The sequence below is a fragment of the Macaca thibetana genome, chromosome X (genome assembly GCF_024542745.1).
Source record: "Macaca thibetana thibetana isolate TM-01 chromosome X, ASM2454274v1, whole genome shotgun sequence".
NCBI classification, from domain to species: domain Eukaryota; kingdom Metazoa; phylum Chordata; class Mammalia; order Primates; family Cercopithecidae; genus Macaca; species Macaca thibetana.
Genome location: NC_065598.1, coordinates 130,564,823 through 130,587,068, shown reverse-complemented (window position 1 = coordinate 130,587,068; position 22,246 = coordinate 130,564,823). Strand labels below are relative to the sequence as shown.

The following is a 22,246-nucleotide window of genomic DNA, read 5'->3' as shown; positions in this document are numbered from 1 at the left end:
AATCCTGTTGTCCCCTGTCTAGTTTTGTGGGCTATCTTTGGCAGAGGGACTGGCCCTTCTGATTAAACAGCAGTGCCTCCGGGCAACTTCAGGCCAATTTAAATTAAACCATCTTGGTCTAGAGTTCAGGCTAATCAAACCCTAAAGGTCATACTCCAGCTCCCACCCTCCTTCCTTCTGCAACTTCTCATCATTATAATAGCATTTTAAAGCATGTTCTGTCATGTCCTCACCCTCAAGTCACACCCTTAATGGAATGCTTTCAGTTTACTTCCTCTTCTCCCCTAGGCCTTCAGCTCTCCTGGCTCTGTATCTCTTCTTCCTTTGATTAACTGATGCTCTAAGGGCTGGCATCAGGAATGGGGAGATACACTCAGAGAGTAGAAGAGACAGTGCAGGGCTTCTGTGGGAAATGATGGGAAATAAGTTTTTAACGACACATGGAACAGATACTAGAGAGCTCAGAATGGCATGCTGGGGAATTTAGACTTGACCCCATAGGCATGGGGAGACTGAAGGCTGGTGGGGAGGGTGATATGATAAAACCAACTTTTTTCGAAAGTTAGCAGTTGATGTAAGTCAAGACAGGAATTTTGGAGGCACTTGGGAGTCCAGTTAGAAGGTTGGTACAGTGGTCAAAGCATAAAAACATGAGAACCTAGATTAAAGTGATGGCAACAGAAATTGAGTCGAAGGAACACACGTAAAAGAAATTTCAAAGGGATGGCAGATAGGCCAGAGTAGATGGAAGGCAAAACAAACAAACAAAACAGATGAATAATGACAGAGGTCTGACTGTGAGCTGATAGCAGGACAGACAGTCAGGGGAGATGTGTGGAGATGTAACGCAGTCAGTTGAGATGCCTGAGTGAAAGCTGAAGATGGTGAAGCATCAGTGTGTGTCGAAATATTTGGAACCACGAATGAAGCAGGATACATTCCCCAAGGGAAAGACTTTGGAAGATAGAGAAATAATTATCAGAGAGAGAAGTGGAGAAACAGAATATAGGAAGTAATAAGTTGTGGAAGGGAGAAGTAGTTAGTTTCAAATAGTCAAGGACAAAGAGGATGAATATTAGTAATTTTGCCCAAGTAGCTTGACAATAAATCTTAGGACCTTAATAAATCACATTTACTTTTCTTAACAGTACTGTTTTTCAGTTGCACAAACAAAAATGTTTCAAGACTTTTTGTTCAATTGCATTTAAATCCTGTGTTTGGCTCCTGATACTAACTTCACTGAACTATTTGAGCTACAGGGCAGGATATAGATAATGAAAGAGCAACTGACATTAATGAGTAGTATAACCAGGGGGAAATGGTTTAAGATACAGAATTCTACTTTTTCTATAAACACCTGGCACACCACCCAAAAGTCTTCATGCAATGTTTCTCTGGTTAAGACCCCACTGACTGACATCTCTATTTCTCCTCTAAAATCCCTCTTCTACCCCAGGCCATCTAACTAGACAGGAGGGAAGAAAACCAACAATCTGACTATGACGGGGTGTGGCTTGAGGAAAATGGGAGAAGTGGTTGAAATGAGGACCACACCAGCAGATAAGGCTCAGGCTGATACACAAAACTCTGCAAAGGCATGATGGTAATCCAAACCTTTTTAAAAACCATATCTACCTCCTCCAGAGGCTATGGATTAGAAAAAACAAATGGCTAATGTGGAGTACACTGAATATCTTTCTTTTCCTCATAAGAAAAGCATTTATCAGGAGATTGGTAAAGTGAAGAAGGCATATCAGTTTCTAGTGGCTATTATGAATAGATAGCCAAGGACTACCCTGCTGCTTTTACAAAACTACCACTATTCCTATAGGGCCTACTCAGGCTAGGCCACCAGTTCACATCCTCCAGTCCTCAACTATCTCATACTCCATCAACTGAGAGTCTCAACAACTCTGTATCTGTCATCAGTAGGGGCATAACTGTGGGACATCAAAGGCAAAAATGTTTTACAAACAAATGTACCACAATACTCACCCAGCAAGTCAGAGAAATATTAAAAATAATAACACTAGCAGTAATAATTTTCATTCACTGAGTGCTTGCTACAATACCAAGCACTATTACATTAAAAGCAGCTATAAATAACAGCATGATAATTATGTTTAAAAAATGATGGCTCTAGGACATGCATCATAATGAGAAAATACCAGTGAGAAGTTATCAAAAGGAATGTTGTGTCACAATTCATAGGAAAAGTGAAGAGGTTAATCACTGAATAGACTGGAATAGAGACAGACCTGGGTTACTACTGGCTGTGTTACTTAACCTCTCTGGGCCCTGGTTCCCTCATCTATAAAATGAGGATAATAATAGTACCTAGTAATACCAGTACACAGGCTGACTAGGAAGAGAAACTAAATAAACATTTTACATTCATTGGCACATTGCCCTGTACCTAAGCATTACTCAATAAATGTCAGCTGCTATTATTTGAAAGCTATTTTGTGATTGTTCATTATTACAAGGAAGCAAAATAAATCAAATCATATCTGAAATACAGGGATACGCTATACAAGCTAGATAACACCTTCGACCATAAGATGGGATTTAGGAGGATCCAAAATTAGGGATATAAAGTGGTCCTACCTCTTATAGATGCTATTCATCAGCATATCTATACATCCACCCAGCCTCAGAATTAGACATTGGCGCTTCTTCCTTAAATGGGAGCCATTATAGTTACCAAAAAATAACAATCACTCCTGTGACCTCCACTAGGAGGATTAAGTTTTGAAAAAGTTAAGGACTGTCAGAAGTAAGAATCCTAGGAGCCCTCCAGTCATGTGGCCTCTCCCTCATTTTAACGCTACTGATGACTTGCCATGATATAAGACAAGGGCTCCGCTGGGGAACATCAATAAAGTTTTCAAAAACCGCAGTGATACAAATTCCCCTCTGTTAAGTTTTACACTATGCCAAACTAGAGTATTTATTCTTTATCCTCTAAACTTTATCCTCTAAACTTCCTAAAGAATGCTGCTCCTGAGAATTATTGGGCAAAGTAGCTATGTAAATCTAACAAGGGACATGTTACATATTTCTAATAACACTGAAAGCATGAAACATTCAGTACTACTGGTGAGCACATATTATAAATGGAATTCTGAATTACTGCAGTTACATTCATTCACATACATATTCCATTATACTTAGCCCAGGAAAAGACTTCTAACCCAACCAGTTGGATCACCAACTGCATCCAAAAGACTAAGCAACCAAACTGGCTTTCAATACAAATAAGAATGGGATGCTTTCATATTTTGCTCCGTGAGCAAGGGTTATCAAGCCATCAACTCTGAACTATATGATAACCTTTCATGCACAAATGAGTCTTTTATCACGGGGTGGGGGGCGGTGTTCATTTTAAACGGAACTTCCAGAGAAAGGATCCTCCTTCAGAAACAATTCCTAGGATATGAACATCATAAAATATCTTAAGAAAGAATATAGACGAACACTGCTGTCTAAAAGAAATATAGTGCAAGCCACATATGGAATTTCAAATTTTCAACTCGCCACATTAAAACAGTAAAAAGAAACAAGTTAGATTAATAATGTACTTAACTCAATATATCCAAAATATTATATTTTACACTGTTTGTTGCAGCACCCACCGACAGACTAGCTACCTTTCAAGTGCTCAATAACCATACGTGGCTAAGTGGATGCTGTGCTGAACCCTGTAAATGTAGCCAATCTATGAATAGGAGTAACTGGCGTATGTGAAGAGCCACGCCTACCACCACTGCCACTTCAGCCCCTCACCCTCTCTGCTGGAACCTTTACAGTGTTCCCACCCCTCATGGAACCACAGTCCACACCGAGTTGTGAGGAAGAAGAGAGAAGGAATATGTTTTCCACAAATCAAGTTGGAAACTTAAACCCATTTCCCATTAGAAACAATGATAAACACAATAGGTCTATGGCTAAATGACATTAAGAGTTAAAAAGGCTTTCCTGGGAGGAAGGTCTGGGAAGGTAATCACCACTTCCAACATTGTATCCAGGAGATAATGTGTTCCAAGTTCCCAATACACAGTTACAAAGGGACTGCCTGGGTCTCTCATTTACACTCTTTTGGTAAAAGGCAACTGGGAGGAGGCCATGTTTACAGAGTTTTTCATTTAAGGACTTAAATGAAACATGTAGTTTCCATTCTTCACTGCCCTTCTCACTCACATAAGGAGGGTCCTTCAATCCTATCCTTCTCTAGAAAACACATTTCTTCCTGAGATGTGGAACCACTGCCATATTTTTTCACTCTGTGAAACTGAGAATCCTGTGTTCTAAATTATAATTATCTTCCCAAAGCAAAGGCAAACTGAAAAGAAAAAATGATCTGCCCTTTCCTTACCTGTGCCCTGCACTTCACCATCTCTCTACTCCCACCCCAATCCCAACCATAAGGCCAAAAGCTCTCAAGCAACAAGCACTAATACAACTACAACTTCTGGGTCTCCCTAGCCTTTTATTCTCCCCTCCCTTTAGCTCACTTAAAAGGTAATTATAAGCAAACAAGCATACAGACAACAAGTTTTGTCCTATTTCTCTTCAGTTCTACCTAAGAGCTCTGCATCCCAGAAGAAATGTACAAACTCTAGCTTGTAGGTTTCAAAGCCTTTCTGTGGTCTAGTCTTAACTAGTTATAGTCTTGAGACACATCAGATTCTCCGAGTCCTGTGCATCCTCCTCCCTCATCGCCAATTCTCTGGTTAAGAGTCCACTGCTCTTGACATTTCCCATATCCTAAGCAACCTTCTCCAGTCAGCTTTTTCCAGTGACTATCCTCAAGACCTTTAATGACTAGGACCATGTCTTTTACTATTCTGGTCCCTCCTTAGGCCAGATCTTTCTGATTTCACCTTAGGCCCCTATAACAGAGCCTGGTGCAGAGGAGATGCTCGAGAAGTATATGGCAAATGAATGACTAGATTGCTGTAGTGTTGATCTACTGTTAGACTTGTCTTTTGGAAACACCATTTTGATCATATCACTACAATGGTGATAAAAGTCAGAACAGTAATTACATGCAGGGGAGAGATGGATTGCAGAAAGATGCAAGAGGCATTTTCCTGGTTGATGGAAATGTTATATATCTTGGCCTGGGATGGTGGTTACATGAATGTATAAATATGAAAATGCATCAAGTCATCAGGATTCATGTATTTTCTGTATATAAATTATACTTCGATAAAAAAGGAAAAAAGGGAAATATATACAATTATCTTGTAAAAAATACAATAAGGTTCTACCATATTATAAACTTGAACCTATATGAAAATGCTAGCTGTAATAAACATTAAATATATCAAATTGTTAACAGTGATTACTCTATGGGGAAGAGTTCCAAGAATGAGGTAAGCTTTGACATGAGAGAAATGAGTAGCTTTGACACTTACATATTGCTTGAAACCTTTTTTCCATTTGTTGAGTACATATTAAAATCTACATGCCCCCTTAGGTACTAGGGATACAAATACCTAGAAGTTCAAATATTTGCCCTTAAAGAGCTCACATTAGGGAAGTCAACATGAACACTTATAGTCCCCATATAACATGCTAAATGCTGTATAGTTAAGGTGTGGACAACACGTTAAAGGATCACAGAGGAAATGGTTACACTGCTTGGAGTAGGGAAAAGGCAGATGGACAAAATGACTTTCAAGAACATAGAATAAAGAACTGAGGTATGTCAGGCCAACCAATGTGTCCCAGGCAGAGGGAATAACATTTACAATGGCACAGAAGCAACTGGCATAGTGTGTTTGGAGAGGACCTAATTTTTCATTGTGAGTGAAGCCTGAGGTCCATAAGAAGAGAAGAGAGGGCAGAGACATGGTAAGATAGGGCCAAATCATGAAGGGCCATGGAGGCCAGGCCAAGAAATTTACTATTATTGGGAAATGTAATGGAGTGCCACTGAAGGATTTTTTTTTTCATAGGGAAATGACTTTATTTAAAGAATGATCAATCTGAGGGCAATGAGGGGAAGGAATCAGTGGAAAGCAAGACTGGAAGTAGGGAGAACAATTGAGTGACTGCTTGCAAGTGAGAAATGATGAAGGTTGAAATGAGGAGCAAATAAGAATGAATGGATACAAGAGAGGTTGGGGATACAGAACAGACAGGCCTCCACAATTTTGTCAGGCATATTCCCTAGTCATCTTCCAGCTGGTCCCTAGTCTGAAGATTGTATTGCCCAGAGGTCTCATCTTCTACTATTGACTCTCCCCTTTTCTTATTTCAAAATAATTATTGCTGCATGCCATAAATGGCCAGTAAAGGAAGGTAGATAAGAAAGCAAGATCATGGGAGAGGCAATTCATTGTAAAAGTCAATGCACTGCCTGTGTGGCATTTTGAGTTTTAAAAGCATCTTTCATTGTCTAAGATTGCTCTCACAGGCCATGTTGCTACTATTTCACTGACAAGCTCTTCCATAGCTTCTTAACCACAATTAAAGGCTCCCGTAAAAGTCACTCCTTTTGCAAATAAGGTCTATAAAATATATTCATGGGCATATGAAAAAGTTATGTCTTAGTTAAAATTCTTAAAAATGCCTGTGACATATATCATTTTAAAAGCTTAGATTACTTCCTAAATCTGTAAGCCAAAATTTTGCTATTTTCTGATACATGTTGTCAAAGGCATGCAGACACCAGTAAGCAAAGCTAGCTACAGGATGTGAAAAGGCAACACTCGGAAAATTTTACTTTTTCAAATGTATGTTTTCAAATTACAGACTTAGAATATTTCTTTGAAACATTATCATTTCCTATTTATAAAAATCTTCTGGCCAGTATTTTATACATATGTTTCAACTATTTCTAGAAAAGTAACTCCATTTTATGTTTAAAAAAAATAATTTCCTTCAACGAAAAAGAAATAACTTTAAGAAAGTAGCTTCCAACATAAAACTATTTTGAATACCTTTGTTAGTATATACCCTACTCTAATAGCTTACTTTCTTTCAAAGTAATAGTAGTGACAAGCCTACCTCTTCTATTCACTGAATAAAAGGAAATTATTATTCATAGCAAAACAAAACATACAAGACAGCAGAACCTCAGCCAAGACTAAAAAGAACAATTATACCAAAACATCCCAAAACATAACACTTTTTAAAACCACATATTAGTTTTACAAGGATACATTAGACATTTTTAAATGTTAAACAGGGTTTCATGCTAGCTGTGTACACTGAAGATACCACGGTATAAAGGTGGGGTTAACACTTGTAACACTATGCATAAAACTTGTCTAGAAAGCAACATAACAGACGTAGCACATGATGCTTACATTTCATATACTTTTTATATGGTACTTAAGTCAAACTTAATTCCATCCATGCAAACCTGGACTGCAAGTAACAGGTATGACTAATTTTAAAAGAGCACACAGCTATATAGTAAGGAGTACACGGTAAAAAGGTCAGAAGTCTTTGGTGAAATACTATATTCACATATTCAACATTATACGTTAGTGAAAATTTTCAGTCACAGTAACTTTTCACAAGATTTATTGTCGGAGCTTGTAAGTGGATATACTGGGAAGAGTTGCACGCCTATTAAGAAAAAAAATCCTCCAACCAAACGCACAACTCATGTCTGCTATAACACCAATAGAAACAAACCTTCGAGCAGAAAACAAAGTTCATTTTACAGTGTTTAGACTTGGATACAACCAAGACCTAAGAAATAAGCAGTTACTGTGAAAAAAGAGAAACAATGGTCCTCAAACCTTAGAGAAATTTAAAAAAATACACTCATATTCTGCAAAAGAATAAGCTACCAATAAAATCCTAGCCAACATCACTTTGCTGAAAAGACCTTATGAGGGTGAAGTTTTTAAGTAGGAACTAAGGTGCCCGCTGACAATCAAAGAAAGACCTATTTGATAATCAGTGTGACAGAAAACAGACATTTATGGCTCCCAGCTATTAGCAAGTGAGACTAGACTAAATTTTAAGAAAAAAAAATCACCAGATGTTCTAAAATTTCAGACCTTCCAAGCTGGTTAGATCCTAAAAGCAAAGAACAAATAGTTACCACATGCTGAGAGGAGGGTTGGAGGCAGGCTGGCAAGAGAGTGATTGAAAAGAGACTCAGAAAAAGAAAATGCTACCAAAATATGGCATATTATTAATTCAGGTATAGAGAGCAAAATGACAAGAACATCGTTAAGATCATTAACCTTTCCTAGAACATGTAGTTATCACCTAAAATGAAAAACTTTGGAAAGATAGACTAAGAAGAAGATAACCAACGATTAATAATTAAACATATTACAAAAAGTATCTTCCCATATATCTGACCTACGTAACGAAAAAAAAAATCAAACTCAACTTGGAAACGTGCTTTTTGCTTTAGGAAAAAAATGGCAGGATAAAAAGAACTATCTGATGAAATTTCCACTAAAAACAAAATCCAACTTTTCCTGTCTGTTCTATAGGATTATCTGGAGCCTTTAAAATAGCATGAATGAATTACACAGCCATTAAAAATTTTAAGTATGAAGGCTATGTGGCGACCTGGAATAATTCATGGGATAAAAATCGTGGAAAAAGCAGAATACAAAGTAATATGTGCACTGTAATCACAATGCTAGGTTAAAAGATGTAATGATGGTTATTAAGAATGAGGTTTATTTCCTTTCCCAAGTTTCTGTAACTACTGTTTTGTTAAGTTTTATAGATGGAAAACTATCTTTAAACAATCCTTCCTGGCATATGGAAAAATGATAAATAAGTTGTTCCTTTTTTTTTTTTTTTTTTGACGACAGAGTTTCACTTTGTTGCCCGGGCTGGAGTGCAGTGGCATGGTCTCGGCTCACTGCAACCTCCACCTCCCGGGTTCAAGCAATTCTCATGCCTCAGTCTCCAGCGTAGCTGGGATTACAGGCGCCCACCACCACACCCGGCAGATTTTTTTTTTTTTTTTTTTTTTTTTTTTTTTTTTTTGGTATTTTAGTAAAGACGGGGTTTTACCATGTTGCCCAGGCTGGTCTCAAACTCCTGAGCTCAGGCAATCCGCCCATCTCGACCTCCCAAAGTGCTAGGATTACAGGCGTGAGCCACCGCACCCGGCCAATAAGTTGTTCCTTTAAGGAAAAGAAGGCACACTGCTTTGTGGTTTATCTTTTTTACTACTTCCAATTAAGGAGCATGTCTTCAAATGGTCACACTACAAATGGTCGGTTCTTATCTATATTAGTAGTCAAAGGGTGTAGATATTCAGACCTAGGATGTATAAACATCTCCTTTTCTATGTGGAAAAAAATGATCACATCCTTTTGGGAAAACAGACATTTTAAAAAAGCTTAAGGCATTTTGAAAGATGTCTACTTGTTCCACTTTTCTAAATGGATAGAATCACAAACTGAAAACAAAGTATCGAAAAAAAGAACAGTTTTAAGGGGAACCTACTAATTAAACTGTTAACCGAAGCTACGAGTTACAAAATTAGTTTCTCTTTGGTTTCCCTATGCTTGAAGGAACACTCTTTGGCCAACTATTCAGCTTGGTAGGTTCCATTCATTAAAACACCTCATTCTACAGAAACGGATCACAACACATCCAGACTGCGTCTCCCTACCACTATTAACGATTATTCTGAGGAAAAAAGAAAAAGCCTAACAAAAAACGTCAAGGATTGTGGTAGTATTTTTAAATTTTCAATATGCAAGCAGGACTCCTATGCAGGTTGGTTTAACAGTTTAAATTCCATTTTATCTGGCCACTGCAGGCAAAGCAGCAGTTCTTTATCTCCTCACCATAGGAACATAAATTACTCCCCAGAGGCCGTCCTCCCTACTTTTCTCCTGTAGGTCAGAATCAAATCATCGAACTTGACTATTACAAATGCTCACATTTGAGTCCTCCCCTTCCTTTCTTTCTTGTCCCTGGATTAATTCCTATGTGGCTGGCACAAACCTAATTTATGATGTAAATAGGTAGAGCGGGTCCCTAAAAAGCTCTCCCCTGTGGGTTCGCACTCGGCACGTCCCCCTCCGTGTCGTTGCTTCGCTGGAATTTCCAATGAAACAGTAACAGTAGCTAAGGTAACTGAGAGCGGGGCTGAACCTGGCCAGTTCCGGAGGAGAAACGCAATGACTTTCTCCGGGTCTGGGGGTGGGGAGGCTGGCATCGCGGACAGATTTCCGATTGGGCGGGGGTGGTGAGAGGCCAACGAGTGCAAAGGCGGTTGTCTGGTCTTTGAAGGCCGGCGGCTGGCTCTGCCACGCTCTCAGCAGGAAGGGGAGGGGAGCGGGAGGAAGGGGGGGGAGAAGGAGGAGAAGCGGCGAAGAGCCCAAGGAGGGGGGAGGAAGACCGGGGGAGGAAGGAGGGGCCGGAGGAGGAGCCCACGCTCCGGGAAAGCCCGCGCGCCCAGCCCGCAGGACCTCGGGGCGGAGTCGCAGGCTCCGCCCGGCCCCCCGGCCGCGGCCGCACCCTCGCGCGGTGCGCCTCGAAGGGGCGGGACCGCCTCGCAGCCTCCCTCCGGGTTTCTGGCCCTCCTTCCCCGCTCCTCCCTCCCCTCCCTCCTTTCCATCTCAGCAGCGCCCTCAGTCTCCCTCTCGCAGGCTCATACAAAAGCAAAATGTCCGCCATGTTCCGAGGCAGCTGCGGTTGTCGCGCCACGAGCTCGGCCCTCCTGCGGTTTCTCCCTGGGGCTGCTCCTCCCTGGTCCCCTCTCCCCGACCCCAGGTGCGACAGCTACTCCGAAGCCGCCGACGGCACCACTCCGCCCGCCCTCTGCGCCCCCCCGCCGCCCGCCCCGCCGGGCGACGCAGGACCGCCTCGGGCGGGGGCAGGGGGATAAGCAGCCCCCGCCGACTTGCTCCCGCTTCCCGCCTGTCCCCCCACCCGTAGCCCCTTTACCTTGATGCAGTACGGGGGTTCGTCGTAGGTGACCAGCATGTACCTGTCTCCGCGGCTGGCCGGGTCCCGGGCGCGCAGCTGCGGGGCGAGGGATGACGGAGGGGGTCGCGTAGGAAAGTAGGGGGGAGGGCGATACAAACGTTACAGAAGCACCTCAATCCACACCCCGAAATCCCTCGGGAGCTCTCCCCATCTCTCCCCTCCCCTCCCTTTACCTTCAAGAATAACTCCACAGCGCCTTTGGCAATGTCCAAATAGGAGGTGCCCAGGTCAGTGCGCTGGTTCATAGAGGCGGACGTGTCTATGAGGAACAGCAGGATGGGCATCTTCTCCCGCACTCCTGCCTCCGCTCCCCACTCTCCTGGCCCTCTTGCCCTCACTGCCGCGTACGGCCACCCGAACCCTCAACTCTCGCAGAGCCGGGGGGCAAGGAGCAAGAGAAAGAGGGGTAGACGGGACGGGACGGATGGGACCGCTCCTGGCCTCCTCTTTCTGCAGCCCCACCTCCTCTCCCTCCAAGGGAACTTGAAAGTGTGAGCGTGTGTAGCCCTCGGGGCCCTCCCCCTTCCTCTCTTCTGCTGCCACCACTACTGCCGCTGCCAGGACTACTGCCTAAGCATCCGTCCGCGCTCACTAGAGCGCTCGCCCCAGACTGAGCGCCGTCTCTGTTCACTGACAACTTCTGTCTGCTCACCTACCATCGGCACCATGTGACCAGAACCCAAGCCATTGGCTGCCAATTATGTGGTATTTGCATATTCATTAGATGACAGGACTGGGGGAGGGACTTGGGCGAACCCTGGGAGTTGAAGTTTGAACCCAGGCAGAGGGTAAGGGGAAGTGTTAAGGACCCTCGCTAGGATTCTCCTTTGAAGGACTTGGAAGCAGTTCAAATGATTAGTTCGGGTGGTTTAGATGGATTTTTCTGTCGGTCTTCAAAGATGGTGATTCGAAAGGAAGAGTGAATTTGAGCAACAGTTGCACAGAAGTACAGAAGCAGATGCTTGGACAGTCTGCACAGAAAACGCTTTGCTAACTGCAATCGATCAATCCTGCCAGTGGCGAAGACGAAAATATTTCAGAAGCAGCAAACTTCTTTCCTGGCAGGACGTACTCACATTCCTTTAGATCCCTCCCCCGTCTTGATCAGTATTTGTGAGTCGGTTGCTGGCCTTGCATTCCACATATATCTATGTGGAAAAGGAAACTAAAGCTTAAACACAGTTACCTAAACTGGCCTTTTGTATGCACAAGCTTCTTCAGTTTCACTAAGCTCTTTGAAACATTGGCCTGCCTGTGATAATTCCACCACTGTTCTCTCTGCGCAGCCTTTACACAAGGAGGTTTGCAAACCTAGATTGTGATTCAACTCACACATTTATTTATTTATTTATATAAATAAAGAAAGAAGATCTCGCTTGATCGCCCAGGATGGAGTGCAGTGGCCCCATCATAGCAGTCTGCACCGTCCGGCTCCTGGGCTCAAGCGATTCTCCCATCTCAGCCTCCCAAGTAGCTGGGACCACAGGGGCGGGCTCTCAACTCACATTTATTGAGCACCTATGAAGAGCCAGGCACCCACGGTAGCCTTGTTTAGTCTTTGAATTAATTATGGCAGATGGCATTATATTCATTTCAGTAAAGGAAAATGCAGATCCCTGAGGTTAGGGTAACAATGTCGGATACTCTCAGGTCTGGCTCTGTGAAGAGCCAACCACACTTGATTGACTACTTCATATGACACAGTTTTAAAATTTGGACTTGTGTATTCCTGGCAATTACTATGCACAATGTGGAATCCAGGGCTCCAATGAGTTTGCAATTTCATTGAGGAGAGATGATGACATACACATATATAATATTTTATATCTTTTGGTCGGGCGCAGTGGCTTATGCCTGTAATCCAGCACTTTGGGAGGCCAAGGTGAGTGGATCATTTGAGGGCAGGAGTTTGAGACCAGCCTGGCCAACATGGTGAAACTCCCGTTACTAAAAATACAAAAATTAGCCGGCCATGGTAGCAGGCGCCTGTAGACCCAGCTACTTGGGAGGCTGAGGCAGGAGAATCACTTGAACGCAGGAGACGGAGGTTGCAGTGAACTGAGATCACGACACTGTACTCCAGCCTGGGTGACAGAATGAGATTCCGTCTCAAAAAAAATAAAAAGTCTTTTATATATTCTACGTACACATTATATATATATATATATATTCAGTGTATTATATATTTTTATATATTATATGTATACATTCAATACATTCTCAGAGAAATACGATTTTAAAATAAGTCATATGGCAGTATATGAATCAGGGACAAACAAGGATGCAAATTAAAAAGTACTATGGAAACAATCGTCCAGTGGTCTACAAATTCAGAGGATTTCATGAACAAGGCACAAAGGTGGAAGAGAGGGAATCTGGTTGGAAGGAATGGTATGAACAAAAACTCAGCCAAAGATAGTACTATGTATGGTGCATTTCAGGCCATTCTGGTGGAATGTAGGGAATTAATGAAGAAATAAGTATGAAAAAGATACTAGAAGCCACCATTTCCATCCCAATACAAATGTTAATGTAGAAGGGCAATGCCTACATGGGCTAGGGTACAAAAAATATAGGACTGTTGGGGGCAGTGTGTTAGTTTTCTACCGCTGTGTAACAAATTATCACAAATTTGCTGGCTTCAAACAACACAAGCATTTACTATCTCACAGTTTCCATGAGTCAGGGGTCTGAGTTTACCTGGGTTCTCTACTTAGTCTCATAAGTCTGCAAAGTGTCAGCCAGGCTGTTTTCATCTGGAGGTTCAACTGGGAAAGAATTGGCTTCCAGGCTCCATCAGATTTCTGGCAGAATTCATTTCCTTGGGGCTGTATGCTGGTGACCAGAGACTACCTTCAGGTCCACCTTCTGTTGCAGGTCTGTGCCATATGGCTTTCTCCATTGACTGTTCACAACATAGCTGCTACTTCAAGGCCAGCAGAGAAATCTGTCACTCCAAGATGGAGCCTTATATAATGTAGATAATCTCGAGAGTGACCTCCATCACTTTTGCCATATTCTATTGACTAGAAGCAAGCCACAGGTCCCACCCACACTCAAGGGAAGAATATTATACAGATGTAACACCAAGGGTTGGAGATCATGGGGTCACCTAAGAATTCTGCCTAACATTAGATAGGGATGGGATTATTAAGATGGGGATGTGATTATTTCCTGGAAAGCAACTTTGCCTAGTTCACAGTTTTTGTGAGATCGAGTCGTGCTCTGTCGCCCAGACTGCAGTACAGTGGCGTGATCTCGGCTCACTGCAACCTCTGCCTCCCAGCTTAAAGCGATTCTCCTGCCTCAGCCTCCTGAGTAGCTGGTACTAGAGGCATGTACTACCACGCTCAGCTAAGTCTTGTATTTTGGGTAGAGATGAAGTTTCACCATGTCGGCCAGGCTGGTCTCAAACTCCTGACTTCAAGTGATCCAACCACCTCGGCCTCCCAAATTGCTGGGTGTGAGCCATCGTGCCCAGCCTGTTAAAGTCAATTTTGAGTAATACTATACAAACTTTCAGCCCACCAAATAAATGCTTTGGGTTGATTTGTTGCTTAGACTACCCTTTGGTTGAAGAATCGTAAGATTTCCCATAAGGAGTTTATATTTTATTTTGTGAATATCTATATATGTATGTGTGTATGAGAGAGGAGAATAAGGACTGCTGAGCCATGATATACCCCAGTTTACAAATGGTATTTTAAGATGACATTAAAAATCTCCTTTATACTTTCCTCCCAACTTTTCAATGAGTGTGCCTTACTTTTATAATCAGAAAAAGGGCTATGTTAAAAATTACATTAGAAGTATTGTAAAAGTTATTCCAATGTGAATATTACTGAGACAATTTTCAAAAATGACTTACCAGCATTAGTGAAGCGAAAATACTCTCAGTCACACAATGCTCCTGTGGTCGAGCATATGCATGGTCCCACAGAGTGACCTTCTAGGGACAAGATATTCTCCCCATGCAGGTGAATGCCTTTTAACGTATTTATTTTTTTCTAACAAGACATGTTATTGATTCTTTCTGGCATAAATGCAAATGGAATTGAAATGATGTAAACATAGAATTGAAAAATATTTGCGTCTCAGTATAAACTACAAAAATGGCAATATACAAAAAAATAACCATGTAATGGATTTATGGGCTTATTCAGATTAAACCAGACCCCAAGCTATCACCAAGAACCTTCTCTTCATCACTTCCTGGAGGAAAGTAAGCTCTGTATTATGCTGGAAAGTGTGTAGACTTCTCCACTGTGTTTCTTTGGCATACATCAACACTAGCCCACACAAAGCCCTTTCTACATCTTTCTCTACTACAGAACATCAGCCTCTTCGTGTTGTAGGTTCTTTCTGCCTTGGGTTTGTTTCTTGTACTAGAATGTAAACTCCTTGAGAGCAGCTAGAGCCTATAACCAATGCCTGGCGCAAAGTACTTGCTCCATACATGGTTATTGAAAGAAATTGTCAAATGTGCTGTGGTTTTCATTCTTTCATCATATTTCCAGGGGCTTGGGGTATTATCCTATAGCTCCTTTCCTAGGGTTACCCAGCCCTCCCATGTTGCCTCCTGCCTGCCATCTCTCATGGAAGCAGGGTGGTAGACCCAGCTCCCCTGTCCCTGAGGATCCAGGGCCATTTGGATTTGGGCTCCAGAAGGCCCCTTCAGGCCAAGGCATTGAACTGACAGTCCTCACTGCTTACCCAGAACCCTGGCAACTTCCCTTTTGTTCTACTCATGCTTCCTTATGAAATGGCTCTTTCTGGGGCCACTGCTCACTGTTTGTCTCCTTCAGTCAAATCCTCTTCCAACTCTTCCCAAATATCAGGCTGTATGACCTGCATTAACCATCCTGTCTTCTTTTCGATTTTCTCACTTTTTTGAAATTGTGAGCTCTTGAAAAGAGTTTCCTCTTTCCTCTTCAAGTCCTTGCTCTTCATATACTGCTCTCCTGGTCTTCATTCCCTTCACACAAATGTTCACAGACTTTGCCCCATGTTTACATTTTATGTTGTGGTGTGATCCGCCACCATACAGCTGATGCTTTGTTTTGGTGAGAGTCAGTTTGATTTTTCACTCTCCCAAGATTTGTCACCTCTTGTTTTTAAGCAGTCCCTAATCACTATATTTTTATTTTTATTTTTATTTTTGAGACAGGGTCACACTCTGTCACCCAGGCTGGAGTACAGTGGTGTGCCCACAACTTACTAGAGCCTCAACCTCCCTGGCTCAAGTGATCCTTCCACCTCAGCCTCCTGAGTAGTTGGGACTACAGGTGCTTGCCACGATGCCTGGTTAATGTTTAATTTTTTTTATAGAGATGGGGTCTCACTATGTCGCCCAGACTGCTCTTGAACTCCTGGATGCAACCAATCGTCCCAACTCAGCCTCCCAAAGTGCTGGGATTATAGACATAAGCCACCAGGCCCGGCCCTAATCACTACATCTTGACAAAAAGACCTTACTTAACCTGGTGACTACCCCCTCCCAAAGCCCGCCTTTCTTGGTTTAGAGGGGAGTAAAATCTCCCTGTCTGGTTTCTCCAGCACCCTCTGTCTCCTCAAGCCCATGCAATCTGGTTATTTTCCCTGCACTCCATGGAAACGGCTCAGAGGTCCCCAGTGGCCTACTTCTGGCCAAGTCCAATGGTGTGTTCTGTATTTCCTTTGTTGATTGCAGAGCTACTTGTTACATGCCTTCCTGAGCTCCGACTCCCAACTACCTTGTTTTTCATCTCCTGCAATTTCACCTGGGGTCTTCCTACACCTTGGACCATTTGTTTTCACCTTCACTGACTGTTAATCTTTGTCTCACTCCATGGCTACCTCTTTTCCTCTCACTGTCTCCACAAAGGACTGTTATTTCCACAATCTTTATTCACTTAGTCATTCTTTCTTTCTTTTATTCAAATACTGCTTGGGTGGACCTTCTATATGACGGGCAATGAGTATGCATGTGGGAAAAAGGGAAACAGCATATTGTAGTGGTTAAGAGCTTGGATTTGGGGGTTCAAATTCCAGCTCTGCCATTTACCAGCTATGTGACCTGGGACAAGTTTACTTAACCTCTTTCTGCCTCAACTTCATCATCTGTATAACGGTAATAATAATAATATTTCTTTGGATTGTAATGATGATTAAATGAATGAATACTTATTTTTTTTTTTTTTTTTTTTTTTTTTTTAGAGACATGGTCTTGCTATGTTGCCCAGGCTGGTCTCAAACTCCTGGGCTCAACCATTCCTCCCACTTCAGCCTCCCAAATGTTGGGATTACAAGTGTGAGCCACCGTGCCCAGCCCATGAAGAGCTTAGAGACATGCTAAGCACAGAGTAAGCTCTATTTGTGTTAAATAAAAGCAAGAATAGATATAGTTCTGGCCCTTGTAGAGCTTACATTCTAGTGGGGAAAATAGTCAAAATAATAGATGTGATATTATATTGAGTGCTATAAGAGAGGAAATACAGGGTGTTATGGAAGCACCAAGAAGGAAAGTATATTCTAGAGGGGGTGGAGATGTCAGGGGGGCATACAGAGAAGGTTTCTTATAGGATCTGACTTTGCTTAGGAATTATCCTGGTGAAGGAGGCTGGTGGGGGGTGAGGAATAACACACCGAAGGAGGAAGAGTGTCCCAGGCAGGAAATGGGGAATGTGGATGAGATGGTGAGAGAGACTGACAGAGACCCCTTGGGAAAAAAAAGGAAGTTCTGTATGACTGTAATGCAAAGGAGCTGGAGTGGGGGAATAGGAAGAGGGGAGAAATGGATAGAAATGAGTTTGAAGAGGTTAGCAGGAGCCAGATCATGCAGGGCCTAGTCGGCCCTGTAAGGAGTTGAATTTTATTGTGGAGACAACGAGGAACCATTGAATGATTCTCAACAGATCAGGTTTCAGTGATATTCTTCTATCTTCAGCACAGAGAATGGGTTAGATGAGGACAAAAATGGAATCCAGAAGACAAGCGAGGAGTCTATTTCTATAATTTAGGTGGGCTGAATTGTAGTGGCGACAAGAGGGTGGAGAGAAGTGTATGGGTGCCAGGTACATTTAGACGGTAGGGTAGTCAGGTCCTAGCCATTGACTGAACATGGGGTGTAGGAAAAGGGAGGAGTCAAGGGTGATCAGCATTCTGGCTTGGGCAATAGGGAAATTGTGGGGCTACTCACTGAGACAGAAGACAAAGGAAGAGATGCATTTTGGGGCAGGTGGAGGTTATTCAACAAATATTTTGTAAGCAGTGCCAGGCATTGTTCCAAGATCTAGATACATAGGCCAAGATTCCCTGTCTTGGCACATTTATAATAAATAAACAAGTAAATATCTAGTATGTCAGATGGTGATAACTACCATGGAAGAAATAAAGTCAGGTAAAAAGTTAATCTTTGTGCAGAGGGCAAGGTGAGTTTGACTTGTCTGTGGGCCACCCATGTAAAAATTACTAGGAAGCAAGCTGACTGAGCAAAGTATAAAAATAAGCCTCGAAGAGGGGAGAAGCTTCCCAAACAGATTTTGGGGGAATACACTACAGTTGTGAGTGCTGCTTTTTTTAAGCACTAACTATGTATAAGGTAAAGGCCTTGGCACTTTGCACATCTTATCTCAAGGCACCAATCTTGTGAGGTAGGGCCTACTATTTTTCCCAGGTGAACGTGAGGAAACTGGGGTTCCTCCGCTGGTCAGCTGCCTGACCTCCGAGCTCAAGCTCTTTTTCTCCTCTCTGCAGGAACAATACCAGAACGAGAAGGTATGTGCTGGGTGTCTAAGAGCCCAGACACACATTAGAAGAAGCCCAGCATGGAACCAGCTCACTGGCAGAGAAGCACAGGAAACCTGGGCACTGCCCTGCAGTGCAGCAGGATGCAGAGGGGCCAGAGAGAGTGAGTCATCCAGGCATGAAGACTGCCCTCCCTCAGCCCACAAAAGACTGGCCTTGGATAACCCATCTTGTAGGACTGTATGGGACCTGATTTTGCTGTGATCTGCCTATGGACAGTTGTTCTACCCATGCTCAGGAAATCCTCTTTCTGAAACCTGATGGGAGAAGGGCTGGTGAGGGGTGAGGAGTGGTGGCAGTGTTGGGGTTCCCAGAGAGCTGAGGTGAGATCCAGACATCTGTTGATCAAGGGCAGCCAAATGCATAGCACAATCTTAGTGCTCCCTTCTGCCCAGGGCTTAGTGGCTCCGTTCTGCCCAGGGCTCAGGCACAGCAAGTTATATGGACATTTATAGACTTGGTTACTCTGAGAGGTGGTGTAGGCTAAAAATAAAAATAGCTGGTGATGAAAGTTGACCCAGGGCAGCCCGCACAAAGCTCCCCAGCGAGTCTTGCCACTTGGGTAACTTCCTCTCACAAGTCAGGGTGTTGGAGCCTCTGGGCTGAGGCCCTGGAATCTTGGTCTTTCCCCTTCACATTTTCTGTGGTGTTCTCCTCATACCTCACCACCCTGAAGCCACTGCCCATGCCCCCTGTGGAACTCACAGGCAAGAGGGTCATTATTCTGTGTATGGAACACCACGGATGTACGCAGTGCACAGAAAGTGAATTCTAAGCATTCAGGTGGGGAGGACCTTGCCACAGCCAGCCTCAGCCTCTCTTGCCTCCAGAAACCTAAATGCTTCTCTCTCTCTCCTCCTCCACATCCACCAGACCAGCAAGTACTATTGAATTTCTACCTTCTATATCACTTAAATTCATCCCCTCACTGCTTTTCTCCTGGCTGGGTTCTTTGCAACTTATTTAGTCCATAGTACTTACATGCCTTTAGTTTCCCTTTTAACTTCTGGGGAGGATTAGTATTGTGAAAAATCCTTAAACAGCTTCTATACCAAGACATTTCCACTAACAAAAAAGAAACATTTTGATTCTTGCTAAAGCATAAGTTTCATCATTCTTCCCTCTTCTCCTTAAGGCTATGTTTTCTAAATGACAACATTTAAACTATGTTTGAACATGTCCTTTATTTTATTTTAACTTTTATTTTAGGTTTGGGAGCACATGTGAAGATTTGTTATATAGCAAACTCATGTCACGAGAATTTGTTGAACTAAGCCTAGGATCCAATGGTTATTTTTTCTGCTCGTCTCCCTCCTCCCACCCTCCACCTTCAAGTAGGCCCCACTGTCTGTTGTTCCCTTTTTTGTAAATATGTCCTTTAAAATGTAACAATAGTAGGATCATATTTTTACTTAGGTGTAGTAAGAACCCCTATACCTAGCTTATTTGTCATAAATGACTTAATTTTCCCAGTTTTGCCTGTTTCCCTTCTACCAAATGGAGAACGAAGAACTATTGATAGCAGAGCTGGCTGGCCTTGTACAGCTACAGAAATCACTTACTTAGTGTTCAGTTCATCAGATATTTACTTAGACCTGCTCTACTTGACACTTTGCTAAATGCCTAGGGTGAAAAGATAAACAGGACATGGCTTCTGCCTTGATGAGCTTCTATTCCACTGGGGAAGGCCAGAATAGAAACAAATATTTTCAATAGAGTGTGGGAAATGCTCTGAGAGAGAGAGAGAGAGAGAGGAGAGAGAGAGAGAAATGCACAAGGTTCTATGTGAGCACAGAAGGGTAGGACTTAGCCAGTCATCAGGGAAAGACTCCTGGAGGAGGTGGTATCTGAACTTGTCCTGAAAGGAAGAATTCATGATGAAAAAGAGGCAGTTGAGGCCGGGTGTGGTGGCTCACGCCTGTAATCCCAACACTTTGAGAGGCCGAGGTGGGCAGATCACTTGAGGTCAGGAGTTCAAGACCAGCCTGGTCAACATGGCAAAACCTTGTCTGTACGAAAAATACAAAAATTAGCCGGGTGTGGAGGCAGGAGAATCACTTGAACCTGGGAGGCAGAGGCTGCAGTGAGTTGAGATCATGCCACTGGCCTCCAGCCTGGGTGACAGAGCGAGACTTGGTCTCAAAAAAAATGAAAAGAAAAATAGAAGCAGTTGTCTCCCAAAATAAAGGGACTAGTAGGAGCCAGGGTCTGAAGCCTTGAAACAGATTAATGTGTGTGTAGCCCCAGCTAGTGGTCTGCTCAGGTGCTCTTTATTGGCCACTGCACCCATCCCACAGCTGCTGTGAATGTCAGCTGCCCCCTCCCATTCTTGAGGACAACTTTAAAAGTTGTCCTCAAGAATGGGAGCCTCTTTGGCACCAAGTCACATCCCCCCCGCCATCCCCCACAACCTGCACCCAATGACTGCCTAACAAAGATGGGATCATCTTTGTGGTGTCATTCGTGATTCCCAGATTTGGGGAAGCAGCCAAACCCTCTCTCCAAGTGAGTTCACATTCTTGCTTAGGTTCCTCCCCTGCCCTATCCTGCTTCCCTCACCCCCTTCTTCCGGAAACTCTCCTGTAGTAAATTACGAGGACCTGAACCCCTGCTTCTAGAGAACCTGACCTCAAATAGTATGTTCAAAGAACTTCTAGACATTTGGCATACCTTGTACTTAAGGCGTGAGTTAAGGAATAGTTGGAAGATGAAATCCGAGAATTAGACAAAAAGCCAGATCATAGAGGACTTTGTATGCCATATTAAAGACTTTTTGAGTCTTTTTAATTTTTATATTGGGCCTTTTAAAGATTAAAGCACCCTTCCTCAAATCATGGTCCTTTAACAGTGTAGCTTCCCCACCTTTAGTGAGTTGTTCATTTAGGTTAAGGCATTGGGGGATCCTGGGTTCCTTAGCCAAATGCCCATCTTTCTCAAAGTGATAATTCATTAAGCCATGAATAGTCGAATTCACCTTAAAGTACAATGCAGTGCGACAGATTCATTTTTAAAAGATAGCCATACCTATACATTTATCCCACCCCGCATGCCCTTACAATGTAATGTGACTAACACTCTTCCCACTGGGAGGTGGGGTCTGTGTTTCCCACTCTTAAATATGGGGAAGGGGGCTTATAACCACACTGGTCAATGTTGTACAGCAGTGGCAATGCTGCGTGATGTCCAAGACAAGCTTCTAAAAGGAAATATGGCTTCCACCTGGATCTCTCTCTCTCTCTGTCAGGATGTTCTCCTTTGGAACCCAACCACCATGTTGTGAGGGAGCCAGACCACCTGAAGAGGCTCCATGTTGATGTTCTGGCTGACAGTCCCAGCTAGGCCCCCAGCTGACACCAGTCACCAGCCTGACATCAATTGTGAGACAATATGAGTGAAAGAACCATCAGATGATTTCCAGCTCTCAGCTTTTGGATCTTCCAGCTGAGGACACAGACATCGTGAGACAGAAACAACTTTTCCTTGCTGAGCCTAAGTCTGAATTCCTGATCTACAGAAGCCATAT

The 22,246-nt window shown here is 43.0% G+C and overlaps 1 protein-coding gene across 9 annotated transcripts in view; it reads right to left on the bottom strand.

The window, feature by feature from the left end:
- Positions 1–11,582, bottom strand: part of INTS6L (integrator complex subunit 6 like) — a 62,959-nt gene extending 51,377 nt beyond the window's left edge. For all 9 annotated transcript variants that reach the window (XM_050776678.1, XM_050776679.1, XM_050776683.1 and 6 more), the window contains exons 1-2: positions 11,112–11,582; positions 10,897–10,974 (exon numbers count right to left, since the gene is read on the bottom strand). In XM_050776678.1, the coding sequence (XP_050632635.1) occupies positions 10,897–10,974; positions 11,112–11,222 (189 nt within the window). In that variant the 5' untranslated portion in view covers positions 11,223–11,582. The remainder of the gene's footprint in view (positions 1–10,896; positions 10,975–11,111) is intronic.
- Positions 11,583–22,246: the final 10,664 nt, after the last annotated feature.